This window comes from Nycticebus coucang, chromosome 4 (genome assembly GCF_027406575.1).
Source record: "Nycticebus coucang isolate mNycCou1 chromosome 4, mNycCou1.pri, whole genome shotgun sequence".
NCBI lineage: Eukaryota > Metazoa > Chordata > Mammalia > Primates > Lorisidae > Nycticebus > Nycticebus coucang.
In genome coordinates, this window is record NC_069783.1 from 31,578,035 (window position 1) to 31,602,987 (window position 24,953).

Genomic DNA, 24,953 nt, shown 5'->3' on the forward strand with positions numbered 1-24,953 from the left:
GCACTGCCCTGTGTTCTCTTTCTTATTCTGATATGTAGGTAATTTGTTATTGGGGAGTTCACATCAATGCTGCACTATCTTGGTCTTTATCATTTCCTTGACTTTATTTCATTGAAACATCAATATTTGTATCTACCTTGTTCAGTAAAATATAAATAACCAACACTTGTATGATCCATAAGCCATTCTTACAAAATTTACCTAATTAGATGGGTTGATAATTGAGAAATGACTAGACAGTTACTCCTGTGATCACTCATCTAACAGTATCGTGCATGGCTCTTACAAATCCCTAAGCAGAATTGCTTGGGTGGTTTTAACAGAATTACCCTTCATTAAGAAAAAAAAAGCCCTATATGCTATTTGGATGATTCAAAATGGAGTTTCATCTTTGAAATTCAACTTCAGCAGAAGAGGATAGCTTTCTCTTGTCCATTTAGTCTTGATGGGGCTTTTATTCCAGTGTAATAAATTTCTTAATACTTAGCTTTACTTTTATAGTCACTCTTAATTGTATCAGTTCTTATCAGACAAGACTAAGAATGGAAAAATAGCTCAAGAGAGCTCACATAATCAAAGAAAATTCAAATGAAATCATGTTTTTTAGCATAGGTCATTAAAGAAGTGAAACAAATGTTGTTCTTTTATTAAGCTATTACCTCACCTCTTTGTTGAAAACATGAGACTGCTGAGTTACATTATATCATTTTTATAAAATATTAGTTGTTAGAGCTAGTCTGTAGCAGGCATTCTGTGTTATTTTTTCCTATTCATTCAAATCCAAAATGTTGCTCATCTAAACTTTCTCGGTTAATCACTGTTACAGTAAGTCTGAGACTGTAAGACGCCCAGTAATTCATAACTGGCTTGGGGCTTGTTCACTGTCAGGTCAATTATTTGGTTCCTGTGCTGGTGAACTCTAACAAAAAATCATCTGCTATAATTGCATAGAATTAATAAAAAGGAAAGCAATCCATTTCCTTCAAGAATCCAGACTGAAAAGCCACCAGATTTCTGGTACTTTCCTTCCCTTCCTCCTCTTTGCTCTTCACACTCTCATTTTAGTAGGGAAAAAAGTTGTTAGGTTAAGTTGAAGAGTTTCTGCCTTGAAAAGTAGCTCTGACAAGCTCAGCAAGGGCACAAATGCTCTGGGAGCAGAGAGGAAGGGCCTTGAGATCTGCTCTTGGAGCAGCTAAGGAAGGTGCCCCAGTGGAGGTGTCCCTTGGCCTCTTGGGCTGATTCCTGAAGGGCTAGGAGGAGCAAAGCCAGGGGTGGGGATGGGGTGGGGCAAGATTCTGTTGGAGGAGGATGTGTGTACCAAGTCCTTGAGAAATTAAAGACAATAGGTTTTCAGTGAAGTCCAGTACGCTGATGAGGTGGAGTGCCAGATGGGAAGGAAGTTATCTGAAAACTGTGGCCAGACATGTAGGTAGGAGCCAGCCAATGAAGAGCTCTGTGGTCGGCTAAGGAAGGTGGTGGTTACCCTCTAGACAAGAACCATTCTGATTCTGAGCTAAGGGATGGCACCGGTAGGTTTGCAGTTTTGAAAAAAGAACACATTGGCAACTGTTAGGTAGAGAACTGATTAGAGGGAAGGAGGCAAGACTGGAGACAGGAACACCCATTAGGAGTTAGAGGCACATCAGGGAAGAGAAAAGATGGCTGATAGGAAGGGAGCAGGAGAGAGGGAGGGATGACATTAAGATTTCTGGCTTGGGTGATGTGTTACATTCACTGATAAAGGAGATTTAAGAGGAATGGAGGTGAGGAAAGGAGCGATAATGAAGTTCATTTATTAGCAGCATATCCAGTAGATCCAATAGGTATTTGATAAATGGTTCTAAAGGACAGAGGTCAATCCTTGAGACTGGGAAATCATGGGTGTTAAGTGGCAGCTGAAGTATTTTGAGTTTCTTTCCAAACTTTAATTCCTGTGCTTCATTGAATAACATGATCTTATTGACAAACGCCCATTTCAGGAACTCTAAAATTGGCAGTGGCCTGTGTTAAGTGGTTTGGTGACAGGACGCCGTTCCTTCTCCAATCAGTAAATAAACTGTAATCCTAGCCTCATATAGAGATTGAAAAATCAGTCAGAACCAATTTATTGAGTGTCATCTTTAGGTGACACTACAGGGGAAATTTAGGTGCTACAGAGGAAATTCATTTTTTTAGATGTGAAATTATTTCATTTATTTTTCAGTTTAAGGTAGGGAGGTAAGAAAGGCAAAAAGGAAAAATGAAAGTAGAGAAATTTCTCACTAAGGCCAGGAAACGGGGTTTAGTAGGAAGATAGTAAATTCATCTTTAGGTATGATAAGTTTGAGATCAGGGCAGAAGATCAAAGATCAGATGGAAATGATTAAGAAGGATACTTGGGAGAAGGATCCTGTCTGGAAAAGAAGATTTGAAATTTGTCCCAAGGACCCTGGTAATTGAAGTTGGGAGAGTTTGGGAAGGGTGGAGAGGGGAGGGCTGAGTATGCAGCACCCAGATCCCAGGAAGGGCCGGAGCTTGACAGACACCTACCTTGGAGCTGTGAGAGGGCCAGGGCAAGGCAAGTGGCTGACCGTAGAACAAAGAGCGTGTGCTGTCGTAGACACGGGAAGAGAAACAGCAAGGAGGGCGTGTTCACCAGACTTAGGAGGTGAGGGTGACTGACTGGAAGATGATCATGATATATGAGGATGAGTCAGTTATCAGTGCCTTTTCTCAGAGGAGTTTCAGTAGGATAAAGAGTTAGGACGTGAGATTATAGGTCATTAAGGAGGAGGAAGGTGAGTGGTGGCAGCAGTAGTAACAGCGACGTGCAGGGTTGGATGCTCCAGCATTACATGCCAAGCTGTATTCTGAGCACTTGCTACGTGGTATTTTTGCTTAATACTTGCGGTAATTGTAGGGACATAGCAATGTTAAGAATAGTATTCATATCGTTGCTACCATTTTCCTATTACAGATAAGCTGTATTTAGGAAATAAAGGCAATAATGCAGATAATTCTTTTGAGACTTTTGCGGGGATAGAAAGAGGGAAGAGCACAGTAGATGACACAACATGGTCAAGTGGAAGATTTTTCAAGGTATTTTAATAGTTTTGAGGGCAGGGAGGGAAGAACAGACAGAAGAATAATGGAAGACGCTGGAGAAGGATGAGCAGGTAGGACTGTAGGGCAAAGATACTGGCTGGGATAAGAGAAGGGGCCCAGCTTCAAAAGGAGAAGGGGACATGGTTTTCTTTGAGTTGAGAAAATTAAGAAAACTTTGAAGTTGGCGATTCAAAACTAAGACAGTCTCTAAACTTGGGCTTAATAACATTGGTGTTAGAAAATTAGGAAGGGAAGTGAAACAGCCACTGGAAATCATTAGATGTATCTCTCTTTTTTCTTCTAGAAAATTTCTCCAGTTCAGGTTTGAAAAGTTAAGAAGAAAAAATGCTCAATTTTATTAATATGAAGTCCCCCCAAACTGAATTCCATCGAGTGAAATTTAACTTGTAATTTTCTCTATCATTTGCCACACGAGTTCATTATTTGCTCATAAAAGTAAAATCTTCTTTATATATATTTGGATGTTGTAATATATTTCTTAATTGTTTTTTCTAAAAACCTGTGTTTTGGGACAACTGTTAAGTCCAGAGAGGCAGGAAGAGCAGAGCGCTGGCAGCTGGTGGGGTCCAGTGCGCCTATAAAAAAGGAGAATGGGGAGAAAAGAAGGTTGATGAATTAGTTAACTATAGAGATAAAGAAAAAAAATTCTAATTACAACAGAGACATCATTTTTATGAGAACATTTTTATTAATAAGAAAAAAAGCAAAAGGTCACTGCCTATCAAGTTTGCAGAGAACAAAACACATTTGCAAGTCAGCTTGTCACTTAGAGCAGCTTGGACATTTAGGACCTTGAAGGGTTACAACTTGGTGACAAAATCTTTTCTTATGATCAATGTGAGCCCGGCTGGCTCCCCTCCAGAGTTTACCAGATTCCCTCTCGACTTCTTGAGTGTTCTATGTAGACTTGATCAATGTTGTCTGTGGGTCGAGAACACCATGGCTTGCTTCTGCCCACAGCTGTATAGACACAACCATTGTTAGCATTTGCCACAACCACAACAGGTGACAGTATTTTCACGTATTTTCCCCATAACAATATAACTGGTCTAGGAAATAGGGGCCACCACATACTGGTGAGTGTGATATCATTTTAGTTTGAAAACATTTCCTGAGGAAAAGTAAATATTTCAACCCAACACTTTGGCTGTTAAACCACCTTCATCAAAACATTTTATTCATATGTAAAATGTTTTTAAAGTTCTCGCTGTGTAAACATGATCATCTCATACTAATCAGGTGTGTGGAGTGCCTCTGTTTATCCACTAATGTCTGGTGTTTGTCAGCCTGTGTTTGGTTTGTGTCTGATGTTCCGTGTCTTTTTTGCAGATATTGATGAATGTGTAAACAACACTATTTGTGACAGTCACGGGTTTTGTGACAATACAGCTGGCTCCTTCCGCTGCCTCTGTTATCAGGGCTTTCAAGCCCCACAGGATGGGCAAGGGTGTGTGGGTGAGTTTTTAGATTTTTTTTCCCAACGTGTTTCACATGCCCTATTGAAAAGAAATCAAGGTTATTAATGACAGGAGCTTCTAAACAGGTAATTTGGGCAGAATTTCATCATCATTTTATTTTTTCACACAATTTAAGGCTGTGTAAAAATATCCTATGGCTTCTGAAACGGGACAGTAAGAAATACAGACGTATGACTTTATATTAATTTTTAAAAGAGCATCTGTTTAAACTCTTAGTGGTGTGCAGACCTCCGGAGCCCCTTCTGCACAGGAAGTAGTCTGGTGTGCAGTATAGCTTGTCTGTCTTCAAAATGCACCTTCTTAGGCAGTGCGTTTAAGGCAAAGTGTTGGCAAGAGCTTCACTTGATTTCAGGAATGACACCCAGAGACTGATGCTCCTGGTTGTGCAGCTTCAGTCTGTGCTGTCTGGGATTGACAGGGCTGGAAAGAATCTTGAATATCAACAGCTAGTTCTAGAATATGGTTGAACACATGCTCCTATGGAAGAAGGTCTTTAGTATTGCATTCTCTGATCAGCTGTGACTTCTTCAAATCAAATTCATTGTGAGACACATTTGCAATTAGAACAATTAAATGTGGAAGAGAAGAAAGATTATCTAATTCAAAATTTCACAGATAACATGGCCTTTTCTTTATTCTTCTTAATTAGAGAAAAATAGCTATGTTCACTACAGGACAGATGGCACGTGAAGCGGAGTCAGTAAGGTTTTGGTTCGAGAATTTGCAATTAAAACATTCATTAGTTCATTTGCCATCCAGATTAAACTGGGAAAACAATATCTCTTCAGAGGTTTAATGATATCACTTGAATGTTAACTGCTTGTATAGAATTAAGAAATTCAGTTAATTTCTCAGTAACAAAAATCTTTTACAAAGCAGTGATATCTTTTTGAGCATAAGTATTGGCTAATCAAAAACATATAATTATTCAAGAAGCATTCACAAGAAGACAAAGATATTTAACAAAACAGCTAAGACTAATCTCTATTTCCAAATCCTGTTTTAGTCCCCATCCCACCAAAATACAAGTGATAAAAACAGCCTGACATTCGCAAAATATTTTGACTAACTGGATCGTGTGACTTGGCCCCCTAATCTCTTCTTAGCTTCACCGCTCCCTTCCTCACCTCCTACGCTACAGCAGCAGCACCCTGCTTGTGTTTGCTCGTGTCACTGTGTAATTATTTGCTGTCATTTGCTCCTTCTGCAAATGTGCTCCTGAGCTAGATGAGATTCTTCGCTCTCATTCTTGAAGAATGAGGTCAGGTGTCATCTTCCTCCAGACACTCTCCCCGCTCCTACTGTCACTCTGAAGCCAAACCATGACCTCTACTGCCAGAATGCCTTCAGCAAGTTCTATTATAATTCTTACAACCCTCTGGGGAATATTTAACCATGTGTTTATCACTGACAGCCCCCTTCTCTGCACCTGTCACCTCCATGTGTTTGGAAACTTTCTTCTTCCTGGGCAGGGCATGATGTCCGGCCTGTTGTAGGAGCTCGGTAAATTTTATTTAACTGTTAACTGTTCAGACGTCAGAACCATTGACTCTGCATAACTCCCAAATGCCCCCTGCTTACTATTGATTTCCAGCCAACCAGATGAGTGCACCAAACCCATGTTGGCATTTCAGTTTGGCACACAAAATACCACCCTTTAAAGAAGGAATATTTGTTATCATTTTGGTGAACTCAACAAATGGCATTTTATTTGGCTTTTCAGTCATTTCATCTGAAAGTATTTAATGAGCACCTACTTTGCGCATGTCACCATGCTGGGTGTTGTGTGGAACCTCAGAGGCGAGTCATGGTACACTCCTCATTATCTTTCCTCTAGCCCATCTCTGCACTGAATGATCCACTGTTCTGTGCTGTTCTAGAACCCTGTACTTTTCATTTCTGGCATTCACTGAAGCCTGGAAGGTTGTCTTTTAGTTTGCCTGAAGTGACTGTCAGCTCCATGAAGGCGGGCCCTGGGCCTGCCTGACTTACCATTATTTTCCCATATACGGACCGTGTGGGCCTAGCTTATAGAATTAAGCTAGATTTCTTGGTTGAGTGAGTGCAGTCTGGTGGGAGGGATTTTAATGGCCATATAAATAATACAAGTTGGAAAGTAGAAAGTTTCATTGGACATTTACCTAAAATTGATAAATGTGAACTGGCAAATTTAAGTTTTTCTGGTCTAAATTATGACTGTCTAGGTTGATTAAATATTCCAGTTCTGCTTTACTTTATGTTACAGTATCTTTACACAAGTGAAACCCAGTTCTCATTGGGTTCATGTCTGTTTATATACAAAGTGAAACGGAAAACTGAGGTTATTATCCAAGTAAGTCAAGATATATAATCTTTTTCTCCAATTAACTGGGTATAGTAGATGAAATAGTATTTGTTTTATGGAATGATTTGGATAATTGCTCAAATTTTTAACTTTATACATATAATCCATCTCAGAGTGTGCTGATGTTTGCACGTGTTTAATACACGAGACACACAAGCAGTTCAAATTTCAAGTCTGGTACTTTACTAACTGGGTACTCGCTAAAAAAATTTCTCTTAGGAAAGAAGATAGAAAGTTACTATCGGGCAAGGTCAAACATAAAATTAGCTTTTCTTTGGAGCTATGTATTTGCATAATGTGGAATAAAACATACTCATCAGTGAGACTCCCTGACTGTTTTAATTATGTCTATTTAGGTATAGTAGGAAAACATGTAGCAAAATACAAATTACACTGTAGAGCATTAGCAGAATTTGAAAAGGAGTAGTGAAGTTAGTGAGTAGTTACCAGACTACTTTGTTGCAGTGATTTTGTTTGTTTGAATGATTAATGTATCCCGATGAATATTTACCGGGGTCTTAACTTCAATTCTTAAAGGGATAGGCAACCTGAATTGTACTGTTAACTTGTGAACATTTTGGCTGCTAGAAAAATGTACTTTCACGTATTTAAGTTGATCATCTTAAATTTTTAAATGAACTTGTTTCTATGGTTGCTCAAGTGCCAGTCTCCTAATTTTTGAGTAGAGTGTTGGGTCACTTAAGACTCTGGTATGTTGAAAAGTTAGGAAAGACAAAACTAGCCAGTCAAGGAGTACCACTGTGCTTGCAATATAATCCCAAGCCATCCCTTAAAACTGCAAGTGGGATTTAGAACCTTTGCCGTGTGTTTTCACGGTCCTTTTGTACAGACCAAATCGTCGAGCACTACCTTTGGGAGCCCCTTCCCTCAAAGAGCAGAAGGCATTTAATTGCTCCCAGGAGGTCACCTTGTCTCCAGCAGACGCTCCTAGCCTTGGCACAGCTGGTAAAATAAAGAGCTGTCGCGAAGGAGCCACACCGCTCACTTGATCTGTGCTCCCTTTTCCAGATGTGAACGAATGTGAGCTGCTCAGTGGGGTGTGTGGTGAAGCCTTCTGTGAGAATGTGGAAGGGTCCTTCCTGTGCGTGTGCGCTGATGAAAACCAGGAGTACAGCCCCATGACTGGCCAGTGTCGCTCCCGGGCCTCTGGAGGTAAGTCTGGTGGCACTGTGCAAGGGACAGAGGGCTTACCTCAGGGACGTGGACCTACACAGCTCTTGGGTAAACAACCTCGGAGCAAGGTAAAGCAGCCCAAAGTCCTAGCACAATGCTATCTCTGGAAGCTTCCAGGCTCCCCCGTGCCGCCTTATCAGTGGAATTAGGATGTGTATGGCTGATGACTCTTTGGGCTGGAGATCCTCTAATGTGCTTTCCAACCCAGAGACGCCTTGAGTAGGGTAAAGGATCCAAAATGATGAGAACATTTGCTCAGGATTGCTCAAAACTCAGAGCTATCAACTCAGGATTTAATATGGCAGCATCTCATTAAGTTGCATAATCCCCCTTTCTTGGCCCTTGGAGAAATGTATCTTGACACTTCTCTAAATTAAAAGCAACATATAGGCCTCTCAGGATCTACAAAGACTTCCACTTGGAATTCTTAAGGTGTTTTTCCAGAGTTTGGCCTAGAGAAAGGCTATGTTTGCATTACTTTAAAATTTGATTCAGGCTGTGTTGTCACCGCACAAATTGAAATAGAGAACTGACTGTTTTCCAGATAAATTAATCAACTTCCAGATCGCCCTTTTAGTTTGTGCCATGGAGCTCTAGCTTGGTTGTATTTTAGGGAAAGCAAAAGCCCAAATGGTCCATTGTGAGCCAAGTAAAATGAAACAGACTTTTTTTCTTTCTTAGTCCTTTTTATCCATGCTTCTAATAACAGCTTGCACTGCGCCTCCAGAGGTTATGCTTGTTCTGTGTAAAATAGCTGTCTTTGCAAGTAATAGGGAATAAAATATAAATATACTTTCAGCCATACCTTTTCCCTTCAATTATTAGAAATAGAAAGGCAAAAGGGTACAGAATTAAAAGAATAGGCAATAATTCAGCAACTTTGGGGTGGGGAGGAGACACGTTATTCCTGATGGGAAAGTTGCTGTTCATTCAAGCGGCCATCACTGTGACACATAGGCTGTGAAGAAGGGACTTTTCATCTTAATTGTTATCTATATAGCAAGAAGCAAAAAAAAACCAACCTGATTGGCCAATAACAGAATTGGTTAAGTAACTGCTTTTTTCTCATTTTTTTTTCTTGGTTCCGCATATTAGCCCCTCACCCATAGTGTTATTCTGAATGAATTAATTGACATGTCATAGTATTTATATACTCATTAAATGATGTATTTATTCTATATGAAGATTAGGTAGTCATGATAAAAGTAAATATATATGATATGATGTTAAGTGAAAATAAGCCCAATATATTTCAGTGATCTCACTGTAGAGGGAAAAAAGTGAGAATGCATTAAAAGATAATTGTCGGACTCAATGGAAATTTTAGTTTTTTTCCTTTATTTTCCAAACTTTCTATAAAACTTTAGGTGGAAAGACCAAAGTTCTGGTGTGCTAACCACTTTCTGTTTAGGTAAGCTTGGACATACCAACATCTATGAGCTTTTGTTTCTGTAAAATGGGAGAAAAGTTTTATTTACCTCAGAGTTTTATAAATTTTAAGTTGAAATCATTTATGTAAAAGTCACTTTAGAGGAAAAATATAATATGAAATATTAAAATAGCATCCCAAACACATAAGGAATGCTTATCCATTTCTTATCCTTTTGTGATCTTTTCTGAAGTGGTAGATCTTTTAATTACAAATATTTTTGTTAAAATGTTAAGCCTCAAAAAAAAAAAGTTTCATCCAGTTTATATAGCTTCCATTAGGGTATATGTCTGGGATCCTGAGGTTTGTTCATTCTTTTTTTTTTTTAAAGAGATTACTAATCCCTTAATGAGATCATGAGATAATATGAATAATTTTTTTCTTAGTGTTTTTAATTATTATGGGTGCATAATAGTTACATATATATTTCCTGGTACATGTGATGTTTTATAAGGTGTACAATATGGTTAATCAAATCAGGGCACCTGGGATATTCATCACCTCAAGCATTTATCATTTCTTTGTGTTAGGAACATTCTAATTCTACTGTTTTTGTTATTTTAAAGTATACCCTAACTTATTGTTGATTAAAGTCACTTTGTTGTGAAATCAAATATTGTTCATTCTTTTTAACCATCTGACTATATTTTTGCACCCATTCATCATCCCCACTCTGTCTCTTCCTGCCTCTGGTCACAGTCATTCTGCTTTCTGTCTCCATAAGATCAATTGTTATAAGATTTAGCTCCCACACATGGGTAAGAACGTGGGAGATTTGTCTGTCTGTGCTTGGCTTATTTCACTTAAAGGTTACACCCGTGTTGTTGCAAGTGGCAGGATTTTATCATTTTTCATAGCAATTAATATGTGCTAGTACATTGTGTATATGTACAATGGACAGTTAGGTTGATTCCAGATTTGGGGGTGATAGTGCAGCAGTAAACATGGCAGTACAGACATCTTTTTGGATGTAGACCTAGCAGTGGGATTGCTAGGTCATGTGGTAGCTCTGTTTTTAGTTTTTAGAGGAACTTCCATACTGTTCTCCGTGGAGGTTGTGCTAATTTACATTCCCACCAATAGCATATGAGGGTTCCCCTTTCTCCACATCCTCACCAGCATTCATTATTGCCTGATTTTTTTGACAAAAGCCATTTTAACTGGGTGAGATGATATTTTACTGTAGTTTTGATTTGCATTGCTTTGATGGCTAATGATGTTGGGCATTTTTGCATGTATCTGTTGGCCGTTTGTATTCTCTTGAGAAATGTCTAATCAGATCTTTTGCCTGTTTTTAATCAGATTATTTGATCTTTACCTATAGAGTTGTTGGAACACCTTATATATTCTAGTTGTGTAGTAGTAATCCCTTGCCAGATGGGTAATTTACAGGTATTTTCTTCCATTCCGTAGGTTGTCTTTTTGTTGTTGTTGATTATTTCTTTTGCTGTGCAGAAGCTTTTTAGTTTGGTATGATTCCATTTATTTAATTTTGTTTTGGTTGCTTGTGCTTTGGGGGTATTACATAAGAAAGCCTTGTCCAGACCAATGTCCCGACATATTTCTTTTAGTAGTTTCATAGTTTTAGGTCTTGATTTAAATCTTACTGTTTGGATTTTATTTTTATATGGCAAGAGGCATGGGTCCAGTTTCATTGTTCTATATGTGGATATCCAGTTTTTCCAGCACCCTTCATTGAAGAGATGGTCCTTTCCCCCATGTACATTCTTGGCACCTTTGTTGAAGATAAGTTCACTATAGATGTATGGATTTATTTCTGTGTTTTCTTTTTCTTTTTTTTTTTTTTTTATAGAGACAGAGTCTCACTTTATGGCCCTCAGTAGAGTGCCGTGGCATCACACAGCTCACAGCAACCTCCAGCTCCTGGGCTTAAGCGATTCTCTTGCCTCAGTCTCCCGAGTAGCTGGGACTACAGGCACCCGCCACAACGCCCGGCTATTTTTTGGTTGCAGTTCAGCCGGGGCCGGGTTTGAAACCGCCACCCTCGGTATATGGGGCCGGCGCCCTACCAACTGAGCCACAGGCGCCGCCCTATTTCTGGGTTTTCTATTCTGTTCCATCAGTCTGTGTATGTTTTTATGCTGTTTTTGTTACTACAGCTCTGTTGTGTAATTTGAAGTCAGGTAATGTGATTCTTCCACTTCTGTTCTTTTCGTTCAGGATGGTTTCAGCTATTCTGCATCTTTTGTGGTTCCATATAAATTTTAGGATTATGTTTTCTATTACTGTAAAGAATGTCATTGGTAATTTGATAGGGATTGCATTACATTTGTAGATTGCTTTGGGTCGTATGGACATTTTAACAATGTGGATTCTTCAATCCATGAGCATGGAGTATCTTTCCCTTTTTGTGCTCTCTTCAATTTCTTTCATCAATGTTTTATTATTTTCATTGCAGAGATCTTTCACCACTTGGGTGAAGTTTATTCCTTGGTATTTTACTTTATTTGCAGCTTTTGTAAACAGGATTACTTTCTTGGTTTCTTTGATCATTTGCTATTGGCATAAAGAAATGCTACTGATTTTTGTATGTTGATTTTGCATCCTGCAACTTTACTAAATTTGTCAGTTCTAATAGTATTTTTGTAGAGCCTTTAGATTTCTCTCTATATAAGATCATGTTGTATGCAATGTAGGGTGATGTGACTTTTTCCTTTCCAATTTCTTTTTTATTCCTTTCCAATTTGGATGTCTTTTATTTCTCTCTCTTTTCCAATTGCTCTAGCTAGAACTTCCAGTACTATGTTGAATAACAGTGGTGGATGTGGGCATTTTGTCTTGTTCCAGATCTTAGAGGAAAAGCTTTCAGTTTTTCCTCAATCAGTACGATACTCACTACCAGTCTGTCATATATGGCTTTTATCATGTATGAGATAAGTTCCTTCTATACTCAATTATTTGAGAGGTTTTTTTTTTCAAAAAGGGATGTTGAATTTTATTGAATGCTTCTTCATCATTTGAAATGATCATATGGTTTTTGTCCTTTGTTCTCTTAATAATGATGTATCTCACTGCTTGATTTGCATATGTTGAATCATCCTTGCATCCCTGGGATGAATCCCACTTGATCATGGTAAATAACCTTTTTAATGTGTTGTTGAATCCTGTTTGCCAGTATTTTGTTGGGGATTTTGTGTCTGTGTTCATCAGAAATATTGGTCTGTACTGTAGTTTTCTTTCGTGGTGTTGTGTCTTTGCTTTGGTATCAGGGTGATACGGGTCTTGTAGAATGAGTTTGGGAGTTTTCCCTTCTCTTCAATTTTTTGGAATAGTTTAAGTGGAGCGGTATTAGTTCCTTGAATGATTGGTAGAATTCAACAGTGAAGCCATCGGATCCTGGGCTTGAGCCATTTTTGCTGAACTAGACAAGCTTACTATAAACTGCCCTATTCTTCTGCTGAAATTTTTATAGCAACTTTTCTCATAAGCCCTGCTTCTCATCTCCTGCTTTTTTACATTTTCTACAGTAACGTCCCTGACCCTTCTCTGGCGATTTCCCCCCTTAGCTTCCTCGCTCTCTTTTCAACTATATCTCCTTCTACAGTGTTCTTCCAGTCAGAGTTACTAAGTACCCTTCTGCTTTTCAAAGAATTAATTTTGAATACCCAGCTTTCACACAGCTTGTCTGTCAATAGATAACATATTTTTTTTCTTTCCTCTTATCATCATATTTAATCCTTGAATTTCTGTGTTTTTGCATATTTCTGCCTTAGTTCTCTGGCTTCTGCTAAATACTCTGTGTATCCATATTTTTTATTGGTCCACATCAGTATGATCTGACTCAACTAATAACTACTTGAGCTTATGAATTTATATAGTTTCTAATTTATATAGTTTCTATCAGCTTTGACTTTTTATAATACTTCAGTTTGTACCATTCTTGGCAAGCAGTTGATTATGTGGGGGTCTTAAGCCTTTTGTGTAATAGTCTTCATTTTAAGCAGCCCCCCAACACTATCTGGAGAGACTGAGCTTAGCTATAAACTATGGCAGAAGCCTTCTATCTGACTTTATCAGAACCAATAATTGATCAGTTATTTGAGAAAGATGATTAAAACTGGAAATTATAAAAAGATAAAACATATCTTTGAAGTTTTTTTATTTCAAAGCATATAAAGGTACATTCATTCACCAATATTTGAAGAAAGGCTAAGGTCTTTTCTTTGAGTAGAGGTCTACTCTGGGGGTTTGCATGGTTTGTCTTGCATAAACCCTATCTATTGTGTGTTATCTACACTGCCCACTCTAAAGGGAGTAAGAATTTAAAGTCTTTCACAAAGCATATGGTTTGCATAATTTCATAGTTTCTCTACATTTTTTTGCAGTTGTCTCATCCACACCTAATTTGATGGCAGTTCTTTTTACTGAGTCAACTTTGGTCTTTCTAAGGCTTTAACTTGCTCTCAAAACAATTCCTGTGTTCACATTCACATTTGGTTGATTTACATGCTATTTAATTATGTAAGTGCAATAACTAATACACTGGCACAAAATGCTTCAGAATAAACATAGCAGAGTCTTGGCTGTCACACTGCTCAACCTGTAGGAACAGAAGTGTATGGACCTATACAGGAGTAACTCGTGAGCTGTGAGTACTCACCCTGCCATGCACGCAAGCCAGGATGTTTTTCCGTAGGCAAGAGAAATTCGTTAACACAACAACCTGGTTAAATGCAGGCCAGTGAAAAGCATTGTACTGTATTTCAGTCGGAGAATCCACAGCCACACAGAACGTAACATTTTGTACCAAATTTAAGTAAAAATGTTTAAGATTCATATAAATTCCATTATATATATATGATATATACTAACAGCTCAGATGTCATCCTTTCCTGAAAAGTACCTAAGAAGGATAGATTTTCAGTATGAGCCATACATTTTTATTTAGCTGTAAAATCCCCAGGAAATTATCAATCTTACGTGGTATCATACTCGAGACGGAACAGGTGCTGAGAGGTGGACTGTCAGAAAGGTAGACTTTGGATCAGTATCCAGAGGACCTTTCCAGTAACTAAGTAGAGCGAGTCAGCAGACAGCTGTCTCATATAGTGGGGTGTTTCCCTGCAGGTATCCAAAAACAGGCGGGATCCCCACTGGCAGAAGGGTACCCACTTCTGGCAGGGTGTTGCCCAAATGGCCTTTAAGGAACTTCGGGACTACTTTTCTAATGTCCTAGAATTTTTACTCTGAATTTTCTTAGCTCTCAGATAATTTCCTTTAAGTCTGCTTTTTAATGCTTTTCACAGCCTATGTCTTTCACCACTAATTTACATTGTCATCATTGTCTAAAAGCATCTGAAACAGAAGTGACTAAAAATGTCCATACCAGGCCACTCATCACATGTCAGAAGGTATGGACAGGAAGCGTAGTCTGATGCTTTTATTTCCGCAGTGCCTGTGATAATTGCTCAATAAAAACTTTATGTCTTTGGCCACCCTAAATGAAGCAGTAAATATTTAGTCTTGGCAGCTGCAGCCTTCAAACCCTTACCTGCAAAATGCTGTTCTTTTCCTTGATTGATGTGCAGGGGAGACTACGTGGTAGGCACTGAATCTTATTCTTAAAACAGAACATATAATGGATACAATGGAAAGAACACGGTGAAAAAGATCTATCTGGGGATGAATGCAGGTGTTTTCCACTTTCAAAAGCAAACAAAATCAGAAATTAATTATTTGTGTTATAAAATAATTGTTCACTTTACACATCTTTTTACTGAAGAGTATTCTCAAATCATGAGCTAGTGCCTCAACTTCTGCCTTTAGAATACACATTAGTGACTTTTCAGCTAACAAGACCCAGGCCCGGAGAGAAGTTCTAAATGTTAGAGTCATACAGCTACTATGTGGTGGAACTGCTATAGGACCCTGACTTATGGATATTGCTACGTCACCATTTCTGCTTCTCAGGGCTGAGGACCCCAGACAGATTCTTCTAAAAAATGGCTTCCTTTTCATCATGTGTTATTAGAAAAGTACACAGTAATTGTAGAAAATTGCCAAATACAAAAATATATCAGAAAGAAACTCCCCTGCAGTGTTAGCATCCAGGGGTAACTTCCATCACCAGGCTGAGCCCAGGCTCCTGAAGGGACGTCCAGTCTCCTTTTTGATGCTCAGCGTGCTGCAGGCAGGCCCTTGAGTCCACCTCTAAAGGAAGCTCCTTTCTCCTGGGCCTCAGTGAGCGTCAGTGTGCTGCCCCGTTAGTCTCACCCCACACCCCATCTTTTGAATCTGCGGACAGTGGTTTCTTGCTGCCTCCTCCTCCTTCCCCCGAGCTTGATTTCAGGTCATCTCTCTTTCTGTGTTCCCCTGTCTCTTGGATTGGTCTTTTTCCTTCTTATTCTCAGGCTCTTTTCTTGTCCATCTCTTAAAAAATAATGTCCCAGGGAGTGTGTGCTTAGCCTTCTTCTTACTCTCTGCTCTTCTCCTGGGGTATTTAATCTGCATCTAAGTCAGTCATTACTTAGAATCTTAGATGGTGTTGCCTGCAAAGTCAACATCTTCTGTCCTGAATGCCACACTCCTACTTCCTGCTGCCTACTGGACCTGTCTCCTGGAGTGTCGTGTCAGCATTCCTGGCTGACGATTATCCAAAACCAAATGATTTACCGTTCCCTCTCCTTGCATTCACTCATTAATTGCCAGGCATCAACACTGGAAACCCTGAAGTCATGCTTTTATTTCTCACTCCATTCATCCAAGCAGTCCGTCAAAGCCATCATGTCATCCTGCTGAGTCTCCCTCCAGAGTATCGTTCCAATCTGTCCCTGCTCCTGATACCACTGTCCCAGCCCAGCTCGTCAAGTATCACTTGGCTGGATCCCTGCAGTAGACTCCTGTCTTCTTTCTCTGCCTCTCCCATCAGTTCCTGCTCCACTCTGATGCCAGACTTAATGTTTTCAGAACATAGAACTGGTTTCAATCCTTCTTCATCCTTCAGTTGCTTACCACTGCCTTGCAGCATTAAGTCCAGATCCATCAGCAGGATCCTTTATACCTTAAATCCCTTTTTAGCGTCATTCCTACCTTTTTACCTACACTCAGGTCTGTGCCCTGTTCACGGCTCTCTGGATAGTTGTACTTGCCCAAGACTGTGCCCTGGTCCCTGCTAACTCTTTTGTCTGCTACACCTTCCCTGGTAAATCTTTTTTCTTGAAACTTCCTCAGTCCTTTTTCAAAGTTTGCTCAAGCTGTCAAGCTTTCCACAAATCCCTCAGGTGAGATCACTAGATTCTGCCTCTCTGTTATCCTCCTGCTTTATTCATTGCAGTGAACATTCGTGTCTCGTTCTTCTTTGCATCCCCTGTAGCCCAGCTCCCTGCCCTGCAAAGCACCTGATGGATGGTAGACACTCAGTGGGCACTGAGTAAAATCGCCTCTCTGTCCTCAAGGATGTGTCCCTTCCAAAGCCCATCCAGCTCATTCCTAGCTAGTTCTGTAGAATGGGAGCACACCTAGATGTCTGTTTACACTTCTGTGTGGGGAGTAATTCCTCAGATTGCTTTAGTGAAATTATAAGAGGAGCAAAGAAGTGTTTTCCTGCTGCCGGGGGCCGCGTTATCCGACCCATTCTGGTGGTTCTGGCAGCTGGAGAGGCAGCGTTCTGGTTCCATTTCTAGAGAGGTACACTACAGGTCTTGTGTAGGTACCTATTGCTTAAAGGCAGGAAACCACATACTACATATAATATCAGTCAAGTCTTATATTTGGCAGAGTCTTCTTTTTTTTTTTAAGTGTGTTCAGTTAACCTGTAAAATAAATTAACATTGGAAGACTTTTTAAAAAATTGTTTCTGATTGCAGGAAAAAAAGACACTTGGTCAGAAAAAATATTAAAGAAAGTGAGACCACAATATTTAGAATGCAAACATTGTAAAATACCATAAACCTCCTGAGGTCTTATTGTGTATTTATAATGAGACTATAACACAGATATAGGTGAGGCCGAGGAAAATTTGCCCATGTGTTTAAACAAAAGAAAAAAAGTTGGGTCAAATTTCTTCTCGCATCCAAATATTATAGTGACAAGCATTTACTAATTGCCAAACTTTGCTTTTATTTTTATAAAATTTTCTGTTTTGCTAGAGATAATACTCATCTTTTAAGATGAGTTTTTGATAAAGAAAAATCAGTGTTTTTATGGACTATCAGTCAAAGTGACCAACTAAAACTATATGAGGTTTGACAATTAAGTTTGTGAACTTGCCACTGTGTGCTTACGTTGGCGGCACTGTACTGACCCTTGGTGAGGCTTCATCGCCTTGGCGTGTCACTGTCTCACAACTCTATTTGCGTCCACATGTGGTGGTATCTTGCTGAGTGATGTTTGTTATTGTTGTGGGTCTCTGCGTCCTATTGAGAGAATGTCAGAGCTTGAGTTAGAGCAACAAACAAACATTAAATTTCTTGTTAAATTTGATAAGAGTAGAAGTAAAATCTGGGACATATTAGTCCAAGTTTATGGGGATAGTGCCATGAAGACAAGTGCAGTGTACAAATGGATTAAATGTCTTTCAGAGGGGAGAGAAAGCACTGCTGATGAAGAGAGGTCAAGGTGGCCAGTAACAAGCAGAGCTGACAAAGACAGTGCAAACATTTGTCGAGTCCCAGTTGTCAGCTGGCTGTGAGAAGCACAGCAGGCTAAGTGAGCACCAACAGGCAAACAGGAAGGACTTAACTGAAAACCTTGGCGTGAGAAAGGTGCGTGCAGCAGTGCTCCCAAAGAGCTCACTGATTAACCAAGGGAAGAGCTCGCACGGCACTGTCTGTGAGGGAGTTTTTAGCCAGTGAACAAATAATTGTATTGAACACCCTTCCTAGTCCCCTGATCTGGCCCCCAATGACTTTTTCTCTACCAGAAAATAAAGGAAACATTGAAAGGAAGACATTTTGATGACATTCAAGATATCAAGGGCAATACAATGACAGCTCTGAGGGTCATTCAGAGGAGTTTCCAGTTGAAGGGTGGACTAGGTACTGGCATCAGTGCCTAACTTCCCGGGGCAGCACAGTGAAGCTGACCTCAGTCATAGTCAGCAGTGAGGTATGCGGCACTTTTTCTAGGATGAGTTTGTGAACTTAATTGTCAGACCTCATGTGTATATGTGCGTGTGTGTGTAAATGTATGTGTGTGGATATATATATTTATGTGTGTATATATTTTTAATTTTCTTAATACTGCAAGATACACCCTCACTGCTGCATTAGAAATGCATTTTGGAGCCTAGAATTTGCTGTAAATTAGGCCTGAAGAGGAATGGTTTGTACATTTCCTTTTACATGTTTCTAGACACGTCGCATGTCACTACGGATTTACTTTTCCACGCCGTCATCCTCAGGGGCCCACGAGATTCTTGTGTCCGTGCTGCCGCAGGCTCATCTTGTCATGACGTCTGCTTTTTCCTCCATCCCCATATGTGCTTCCTGTTCTCACTCAGCCTCGGCACACTTTCCCCCCATTTTGCTTTCTCCACAGATGCATTGTTTTTCAGTACCCAAAGGGAACTGGTTCCAGGACCCCTGCAGGTACCAAAATACCTGGACGTTTAAGCCCCTAATACAACATGGCGCAGAATTTGCATGTAATCTACACACACCGTCCTGTAGACTTTAACTCGTCGCTAGATGATTACTTACGATATCTGATGTGATGCAATGTAGATGCTCTATAAGTACTTACATATAGCATTATACTATATTGCTGTTTTATTTGTATTCATTTTTATTATCTTTTCAAATTTTTACTTTTTCAAATATTTTCAATGTATGGTTTGTTAAATCCATAGACATGGAGCGCACGGATACAGAAGGTTAGCCGTACTCCGTTTTCCTTTCAGGAGCCCCTTCTTTTACCCGTGTCTGCCCATTTTACTTCTGCCTACTCTGTCACTGTCGCCTGGTATCACCGGCTGTCTCCTCTATTCACCCTTTCCCAAGTCTGTCTCTCTCCAGCCTCACTCCCCCTGTCCTCTTCTAACGCCTTCCCTGGATGCCAACTCTGCCAGGCAGCCTTCCCTGATACCCTAATAGCCTTGTCCCCTCTGTACAGTGTGACCTGGGTGCGCGTGTGTTCTAGGGGCAAAGCCCTGGCCCAGCTCATGGCCGGATGGCTGGCCTGACTCCGTACCTGAGCTCCTTAAGAACAGGAGCTGTGTGGACGTGCCTGCTTTGAAAGTGTTTCTCTCTGGAGCTTTGCTTTCTAATGTTCCTTGTGACTTCTTTCGCATCTCTTGCCCTCTGAAGTTCGTACCTTTCTCTGCTCTTCCTTGTTATTTGTACCCATCTGTATCTTATCCCTACCCTTTGTCAGTGCTCGTTTTCTGAAACTCACCAGTGGCTTTCTCCTGAATTTCCCCTAAAAACCAAACAAAGCACATTTCTCGTTCCCTAAGTTCTTGAGTGAGAAAGCTAGAAAAAGCAAGAAATGTATATGAACTTTTAAGTTCCCTTTAATGCCTGCTTGAAATATTACACTAGAATCGATTTTCTAGCAAAAGCATCAGGATAGTAGGCAGGCTACATATAAAACATTGGTGCCTGTAGCAATTTTTGAAATAAAAAGGAATAAAGTGTCTTGGGTAATTCTACAGTATCATCTGCACAGTTTTATAAATTGATCTCTTTATAGAACTACAGGTAGCTGTTTCATTGGGGGCCACTGTTTACTCACACATAATTTGGATGTTATTCTTTGGTCATTGTCATAATCTTGACTGTTCCCAAAAGGTATAGAGAGGATTAGCTCATAAACACCTCAGAACACACTGCCAGTGGAAGAGGATAGCAAAACAAAAGCCCATTAAAGAAAGCTCATGTCCGCTTTAATCGTGTAGTACCTACAACTGGACATACTTGTGGAAAGAAAGAATCCTGTAAGTGAACAGCCTACACCCTCTGATGCTAAGGAGGAAGGAGCTCCCAGAAAGGGTTTTTTATAGGTGGTGCCTGCAACTAAAACCCACTCCTTCCTGTTGGGAGCTGATTGTGCTATAGATGGCAGCCTTGCAGCTGAATTCCACACCAGCAAGGATTATCTGCTGCCCTCTCTTTATTTGTCTCAAAGAAAACAAAAAATACAAGGCCGGGCATGGTGGCTCACCCCTGTAATCCCAGCACTTTGGGAGGCCCAGGTGGGTGGAGTTTGAGACTAGTCCGAGCAAGAGCAAGACCCCGTCTCTAAAAAATAAGTGGGCGTTGTGGTGAGTGTCTGTAGTCCCAGCTACTAGGGAGGCTAAGGCAAGAAGGTTGTTTGAGCTCAAGAGTTTGAGGTTACTGTGAGCTATGACGTCATGGCACTCTACACAGGGCTAGAAAGTGATACTCTGCCTAAAAAAAGAAAGGAAGAAGAAAGGAAGAAAGGGTAAGGAAAGGAAAAGAAAGGAAATACAAAGAAAAAAGGCAAAGCAGAGCAAACTCATGCTAACTGAGCTCCTAAGAACCTGAGCTCCAAAGAGGGGTTTTGGGTAAAGTAGCAAAGGACACTTGGAACCAACATTAGCAAATTCCAGAAACTTCCAAAAAAGCTGTAATTTTCTAGGAAACTCTGTTTAGTTGCATCTTATATCTCAGGTAGCTACTCTGTAGACCACATGAAAAGGCCTCCATAAAAGTTCCTTAAAAAATATGTGTGTGTGTGTGTGTGTGTATTAAATGTTGCAAAACTCACTTTCTTCTTGTTGCATACTTCTAGAATAGAAATGAACAATTGACTTTTTATGCAGAGTTTAAGCCAGCCTCTTAGGACAAATTGAAAAATCAAATCTGAAAATTTTAAAGAAGTAATGTGTTTCTTAGAAGTCTATGGCATAAGTTACGTAGTATGACTAGACTTATTCATAACATCTTTAAGAAAAAGAAAATTTGTTCTTTTTAATGCTTGGCATTTCTTTAACCATTGACTTGGTCTTTTAAAATTATTTTCTAGTATAGAAACCCTGTACCCTGGCAGAAGTGATGTAAACTTACACACACAGTTTCTTTAAAGAAATTACATTAAATATATTTACTGATCAGAGTTTTGCCAAAATGGAAAAATGCTTGAGGAACTTAGTTATTTAAAGATTCAGATGATAGGGAAATTGTAGTTTTTCCCAGAATGACCTTTGGTGGACCGGTTTTTAAAAAAGAATTTGGATTTCTTTCCAGACACAGATGATGGCCTGACTAACCCTCAATTTCAGCTGTGTAAACATTGAATTTTCAAACATCTTGGAGCGAAAACAAGAGCCAGACTCAACCAATAGAGAGACTGAATAATTATAATTATATTATTGATTATTTCCCTTATGAAATCTGAGTTTCCTTTCCCCAAAGGGCAAAAAAACAAAGATTATTTTATTTTTTAGTTTCTATGATGTGAGCACAACAAATATTATAGAAAACAAAATAACGTTTACTGTACATGTATGTGTCTGGAACTCCTGAGCTCAGGTGAGCCACCTGCCTCAGCCCGAGTGCTAGGATTACAGTCATGAGCCACCTCACCTGACTGATATATGTGGGTATATAAAATATATAAAATTTTATATGTAAATATTAGTAGTTATATTTAAATTTTTAATTTAAAATGTAAATTACATACATGTAAAATTTTTTGACATGCTTGGACTCAGAAGTCTGTAGATGTGATCACCTGTGAACCTTCATGGGGGCCTTATTCCATGTAATTGTCAACATCATGTCATACTTACACTTTTATACATGAGGAAAAACATTTCGTGTCCTTTTAGCATGAACTATAAAGCAAATCTGACTTGCAGAATGGTGTTTTTTTTTTTAAATTTGTATTTCTAATTGCATTCATTAATAGCTAGCTGCATTTTTAGGCCAGCTGAGTAAAATAATTGATCAGAATGAGTAAAAGTAATATTCAGGCAATTTATCCACAATGTTTCTAAATTTTCTGTGGAGTTCATGACTGATAGAATAATAATTAAAATACATACCCTTAGTTTTCCCAAATAATTCCAGCTCTAAGAGCTTGGGGCCCCTTCTGACAAAGATCTCGTCTGTTATTGTAGGCAAGGTGAATTTCTGTCCTCTGCACACTTGAAGCAAGCAAGACCAGATGGGGGAGGTGGCAGGCTTTACACAATTTCACACACAAGGAAGTAATTCCAAACCCCTTTACAAACTGCTGCTTAGAAATCAGCATTTCCATTTTTTCCTGGACACTTGTTCTAGGTTTGAATTTGTCATCATCTATTAACACTAACTTAGAGTCCAAGATGAAATCTGTCAAAGACAAAATAATCTGAGAGTTGGCCACAAACAAGCGTGTGAGGGATCATTTACATTCTCATTGATACTCTGTGTTCTGAGAGTCACTATACTTCGAAGGTCTGGTTATTACTTTGTCCATTTTTAATGCCTTGAGAGAAAAAGGCAGTAGCTTTCCCAATAGAATTTTGTGAACTTACATTTTAAAAACACCTTTATTATTAAATATGTTAAATTTCCATAGTCAATTAGGCCCTGCTAAAATAAATACATAGGAAGCTATTATAAAAACAACTTATTAAATTTTCCAAATAATATCATTATCTACTAATTTCTAAAAAAAGATAAGTAGTTGCTGACAGGTAAGTCTTATCCTCACTGCAGAGTGTCCCAACGGTTGCTCCTAAAATCACCATACCCAGGGGAAATGGGAAATTGCAGCTAAATGTACCTTTATTTACAAAATATTGATGACAAAATTTTATACTGCAGTAGCCAACATGTAGAACGTATTTTGTAAACATTCCCTATTTTGCCTGTGTACAGTAATGTTAGGGGTGACGTTGGGGACAACCTGTAGTAAAGGTTTTCTTTTCGATCATAGAGTTTCTTTGGGCCTAAGAATCTGGAAACAGATTTATAAGAAAAATACTTCATTGGAGTTAATCTAAGTAGTTGCAGTGGTGGTAGTCAGCTGCTTATTTGACAGAACATAAATAAAAAACTATTAAGCAGTTCTAACTGGATAATAGGCAATAAATTTGAAGTCCATAGCATATGGTAGGGAAGGGGTATGACTACTAAGTCTGTTCACAAAGTATCTTTTTTTAAAAAACACAAACTTAATTCAGACCTCAAATCTGATCAAAGTCAATAATTTTTATTATCTGAGAGTCGGTGGGTTTTTCTGCTCTCACACGACTTCTGTTTTATCACACAGAGGGTTAAACCGAATCTGCAGAATGTGTTTTCCTCCAGGATGCACTTGAGCGAGGACTAGAACCCAGACTTGACATTCCACTCTGAGGCATGGTTGGCACTCATTGTTTCATTCAAAGTCATATACTGACAATAATTTAAGTAGGTAGGCTTTCGGTGATGAAAGGTTATTTTATAGGCTCCAGGTTCCTGCAGAATTTTCCTAGTTATCTTTTGCTGTGTACTGTGTGGAAGAGATTGAGAGCATGGTTCATTGAAATTACCACCTAAGGGTTAAATATTATGTGTGGCCCCAGATCCCTGGTCAAGTGTTCGGGAAAATTTTTATTGATTTAAGTAGGTGTTATAGCTCCATAAAGAATGGTCCTATGTTTGGCAAGAAAAGCAGATATGGAAACTCTACTCACAGCCAAATTTACAAGAATAAAATAATTGGTTAACGTAAAAGGAAATGGTTTTGACAGATTTACACTCTTGGGGTATATTAGAACTCCACCAAACTTCAGGATTCAAGTGCATTTTTATCTTGAAATGGAAGAATCTGACACTTAGAGTGTAAAGTAGTTTTCTGTAAAGGGAAATGCTGGGGACACAGTCGGTCTTTCTCCTTCTCCTGTTGTGTTTTCTGCGTGTTGTGTTATAGCAGATCTGATTGTCCTACCAACACTCTTTTCACTTTCTCTGCTGTGTTTAAATTTAGATGTAGATCAACCCACAGAAGAAAAGAAAGAATGCTACTATAATCTCAATGATGCCAGTCTCTGTGATAACGTGCTGGCCCCCAACGTCACCAAACAAGAATGCTGCTGTACTTCAGGCGCTGGGTGGGGAGATAACTGTGAGATCTTCCCCTGCCCGGTCTTGGGGACTGGTAAGAATCAGCTACGTGGTGTGTTCGCACTTGTGTTTGGTCAGGTGGTACCTGTGGGCCTTGAGATGATGCTGTTCAGTGCTGTGACTTGCAGTGAATTTACTTTATAATAGTGAGTTTCATTCAGGGCTAGAGCCGTCACCCTCATCCCACCTCATTATGAATTCTTAAATTTCTGTCTATCCTGGGGTACACAATTACCATCAGGTTCTGTATCATATTTGGGCAGAAATATAATTCAGTTTTATTTCACTGTTAAATTAAAATCAATTTTTTTGCTAACAATGACACAATGATATTCATAACTTATAGCTTATATATTTAGGCTGAGATTTTGCTTGATGGGCTCTTA

At 39.2% G+C, this 24,953-nt stretch overlaps 1 protein-coding gene across 16 annotated transcripts in view; it reads left to right on the top strand.

Moving 5' to 3' along the window:
• LTBP1 (latent transforming growth factor beta binding protein 1) overlaps positions 1-24,953 on the top strand; it is a 476,142-nt gene that overhangs the window by 419,713 nt on the left and 31,476 nt on the right. For 9 of the 16 annotated variants that reach the window (XM_053588228.1, XM_053588219.1, XM_053588220.1 and 6 more), the window contains 3 exons: positions 4,435-4,560; positions 7,957-8,100; positions 24,431-24,601. In XM_053588228.1, the coding sequence (XP_053444203.1) occupies positions 4,435-4,560; positions 7,957-8,100; positions 24,431-24,601 (441 nt within the window). The remainder of the gene's footprint in view (positions 1-4,434; positions 4,561-7,956; positions 8,101-24,430; positions 24,602-24,953) is intronic. The other 7 variants (XM_053588221.1, XM_053588227.1, XM_053588230.1 and 4 more) reach the window with 2 other exon arrangements.